The following is a 4,267-nucleotide window of genomic DNA, read 5'->3' on the forward strand; positions in this document are numbered from 1 at the left end:
TTTTCAGGAATACCACCTTCCTGATAAAGACCCTACTTCGGTCTGCACTTCAAGCTGCTCAGGATGAGCTCAGATGTTTCACATTTTACTCTCTGGGTATCTAATGGTCCTAACGCGATGGCTCATGTTATCTTCAGTGTGGCAGTTGCACTCAGTCCCAGGACTGAAAGCGCCTTATTGGACTGGATCCCAGTAAACAGTCGTATTTGTGCTGTGCGGTTGTCTGGTTCAATTAAGTTGAACCCAGGTTGATGTGGTAAACGGTGTTCGTTTGTCGTATCAGCATACGCCCCAACACATGGCAGTTCTGAGCCTGAGAAGGACGATTTTTACCAAGATATTTCACGCCTTTTTCGGTTTGCAAGAAAGACGGTTATACTAATCCTGACAAGTGATATGAATGCCCAAGTCAGGAAGAAACACAGTTAGGTGTTAGTTTTGGAGTTTCTTCCGAGCGCACGGATAATGGGAGCGGCTTCATTTGTGTGCGGTGGAGAGATTGTTGCAAATCCCCAATCAGGCGTGGTGGCATCAAACTTCCAAAACTTTGATTAATTTCTGCTTCTCTGAAAACCGAACTGTCGGGGTAGTTAACATCAAATATATGAAAAATCAAGCTAGAAAGTTGATCCGAAGTACAGCCTACAAGAGCAGCTCTGTATGGTGTATCAGAGTAGCACGAGGTTGTTTTTTGCTCATTTTTGAGCAGTCGTTCGAGTTTGTGGTGAACTGGGTTTTGCGTTTCTACCTTGTTAACTACTGGGGATCGCCCCTCAGGATCGATTTGACCAGGTCTACTTGTCGGCCCCTATGTTTTCAGTCTTCCCTAATAAGTTTTTTTTTTTCATTTTCGGACGTGTGTCTACAAAAACTGCGTTGCAGCTAACATGCCCCTCCATCTTTTTTAGCGATCTTCTACATCTTCACATGCTGCGGTTGACTGGCAGCATTGTGAAGCTGTCACAATCATTTCGATTCCTTAGTGCCTCCGAATTTCAAAATCCGATTGTTTTTACCAGCAGCTGCATACAGGTGTGATATTTACTCATGTATTCATTCATTCCTTAAGCGCTTGAAGGCAATCGAACGCTCATCTAACTCTATACTGCGCATCCTTGTCGATAACGGTGGTTGTTCCGGCTTTCAGTATAAATTTGAGTTGACCGAAGAACCCACTCCAAGTGATCGGTATGTTTCTCCACAATCTGATCATTGCCATAGAGTTATTGAACAAGACGGTGTGCGGGTGATCGTGGACGATGTCTCCTTGGGCCTAATAGAGGGGTCCACCTTGGACTACGAAGATGAGCTCATACGCAGTGGCTTTCGAATTACGAAAAACCCTCAAGCGGAAAAGGGATGCTCCTGTGGAGTATCGTTTGCACTGAAAATGGACTGAATACCTATGCACAGCTGTCGTACAAAACTCTTGATTTCTAGTTGATACCGTTGTCTTTCCTATGAAATAAAACTCCAGACACTCCCTCCCCATTGTCTCGACCGGTCGTTTCTTCCCTTTTATATAGGCGGTTTCTTATCGTTTTTTTCAGAATGGTCAATTCTCCCGTCTATCCCACCGACTCCCTGTCTTCACCGAATTCTCAGGGCCTATCCAGTGCATCTGTGACCGAACATTGTTCGCCGGGTACTTCATCACAAAATGCCGTTGATTCACCTATTCAAGATGAATATGGACAGACCACAGTCCCGTGCGACATTTCAGCGTCAACTCTCATCGACCCTGTTGCTGCTACTTCACAACCCACAAACGAGGAAGATGTACTACGAGACTCTGTTAAATACATTACTCCCTTGGAAGCCTTTATTTCAATAAGCGAACAAAATATACAAAAAGTTGCCGAGATTTCCCCGGAACACGTTTTATGCAACAGCTCGTTTGCGGCTAGTGAATCAGCGGCCGATGATTCCCTCTCTCTCCACCCGGATTCTATATTGAACCCTCTTTCAACAGCGGACGAAGTTGAGGAGGAAATGTATGAGGAAATATATGAAAATGTTCCTCCTCCTCCAGATTGGTTGCGTCAGGCACCCAGGATCATTGCGTTTGCGGAAAAGGAGTATCATGTTCCCAGGACCAAGGTCCCTTTAGATAATTACCTACGTGGCTGTCAGTGGTGAGTGCGTTTCAGTAACCCAGTAACGTGCACACCAAGTTTGGGTCTATTGTACAAATGCGAGATTGTAGTCTGGGAAACAATGCACTGCTTACTTACTGTGGCGCTTCACTAACCTCAACCACGGTACATATAAGCACCCTAGATACGTGCGTATTTTGATGAATCCAAGGCACATGTGCACTCCTCTCTCTCACGAATAAACAGTTCCTAAAATGAAATGGTTTCATTCAACCTAAAAGGTCATTTACGCAAGGATACCGGTGCACAGGTGTACATACTGGAATTCTCAAAGACTGCATACCTCATCGCCGTGTGCCATATACCTAAGTTATTCCTGCGCTTGATCTTGAAAACTTGTACTTAGGTCTTGTGCCAGATCCATTCGTTAGTCACTTCCTAGTAGTATTTTTAAATATTTTGCTGGTCACTTCGCCAGCAGCTGAGTTTCAAGAAAGTGAATCCCACTCAAAAGTACCTTTGAGTTGTCGAAGTACGATGTTTATCGGTGCTTTTTTTCGGAACTTCAAGGTCAGCATACTTTTGGTACTTAATCTTTGGTATACTTAACTTTGTAACATAACTATTCGGGAAAGCTGTCGGTCGCTGTGTATTAAAGACAGTTCTTCACTGTTGCGTACCTGTTAAAGCTTGTGTATATTCAGTGAAGATTTTTTATCACCAGTTTAATTCACATGTAACAGTTTGGGCCGGATGATTGCACTGCCCGCAGTCTCTGGGATGATACAGGTTTGGATTCCGTTGGCCTCAATTCCGAGCATTTTTTCATCTTTGCGAACTCCATACCAGCCGTTTTGATTAGGGTGCTTCAGGAAGATTAGCCGGTTCCAATGTAACCACTGATACGTACTTACAACATCTCTCTCGTTCCAATCCAGATGCACTGACTGCTTGAAATATTAAAGCGTTCATTGGAAGCTTGAACTAAATTCACTGTTCCCCATGCTCTTCAACATAGCAGTATTTCTGATTTAAAACATATAGGAACTGGGTGCGATATCGTCTATCTCTTGCACACTTATGAATAAGTGGGAACCTATGTACGCTTCTTCGTTTCTTCCGTCACAGGTCTCCGGATGGTTCATGTATCCTCACAAACAGTCGGGACAACATCCTAAGAATCTTTAACCTTCCAAACGTCCTACTTGCTCAGGAGACTCCTTCTGTTGACGCCGAATTGGAAGAAATGGTAAGCAATTTGGACACATTCTATCTGGTCCTCGCTAGTCTTTGAACCATTCTGGTGGACACGTATTTTTTGCTGTTGTTTGTGATCACTGCATTTTAAATACTGTTTCTTCGTCTTTTATGTACAAACTAGAGTGCAGTTTTAACAATGCGCGAAAGCGATTTGGTTTACGATTATACTTGGTATCCAGGCATGAGTTCAGCGGATCCGTCAACCTGTTGGTAAGTATCCCTTGCGTACTCGCTCATCAAACTGATGTTTTTGCCATTGATACTCGTCATCACCTTGTCTATGGTTAGTAACGAATGAAGAGTGACCTGTCCATGTAGATCGTTAATGGCATGAACAATCGAAAAAAATCTGATGAACGCTGTTCTCTTCACTCAACACTTATCACACTTATGGTACACGTAATTCACACAGTGAGTAACGTTTATATATACATATATATATATATATATATATATAGCATGCCGGAGTGGACCGAAAACCAGATGGGTTAACCGTCGCCCGCTAGCTGTGCCTATACACTGATAAAACGCAAGTGTTCAGAATAAACCGTCCCAGGAGATAGGATGCGAACCTTTTTTCGGTGATTGTCGTTCTCATGAGCTTTACCGGGTCGCAAAGTACAGAACACTCAATCACCTTGTGTGTGCAGCTTTTTCACAACCTGATGTTGTCCGTTGTCGGCTGAATACCAGGAAAGTGAGACAGATGTAGGCATGGCTGCCAATCTAAATTCTTTAGAGAAGCCACTTCGAAGAGACTGGGTCTCATCGGGGTGTAGCGGTTCGTGCACCTATACGGGGAATTATAAATATACGGGACTATACGGGGGAATGGTTTACTTTGACATCCAGGGAGTTTATCATACCAGGTCAATAGCTGCAGCTTTGATAAGCAATCCCATGGTCCTCCG

General features: G+C 43.7%; 1 protein-coding gene across 1 annotated transcript in view; it reads left to right on the forward strand.

The window, feature by feature from the left end:
• Nucleotides 1-907: 907 nt before the first annotated feature.
• T265_01915 (hypothetical protein) overlaps nt 908-4,267 on the forward strand; it is a gene marked incomplete at both ends in the record, with an annotated part of 22,570 nt that continues 19,210 nt past the window's right edge. Inside the window, 3 exons of the mRNA XM_009166041.1 lie at nt 908-2,135; nt 3,225-3,345; nt 3,478-3,566. Of these exons, the coding sequence (XP_009164305.1) occupies nt 1,552-2,135; nt 3,225-3,345; nt 3,478-3,566 (794 nt within the window). The remainder of the gene's footprint in view (nt 2,136-3,224; nt 3,346-3,477; nt 3,567-4,267) is intronic.

The sequence above is a fragment of the Opisthorchis viverrini genome (assembly GCF_000715545.1).
Source record: "Opisthorchis viverrini unplaced genomic scaffold opera_v5_21, whole genome shotgun sequence".
In the NCBI taxonomy this organism is placed as follows: domain Eukaryota; kingdom Metazoa; phylum Platyhelminthes; class Trematoda; order Opisthorchiida; family Opisthorchiidae; genus Opisthorchis; species Opisthorchis viverrini.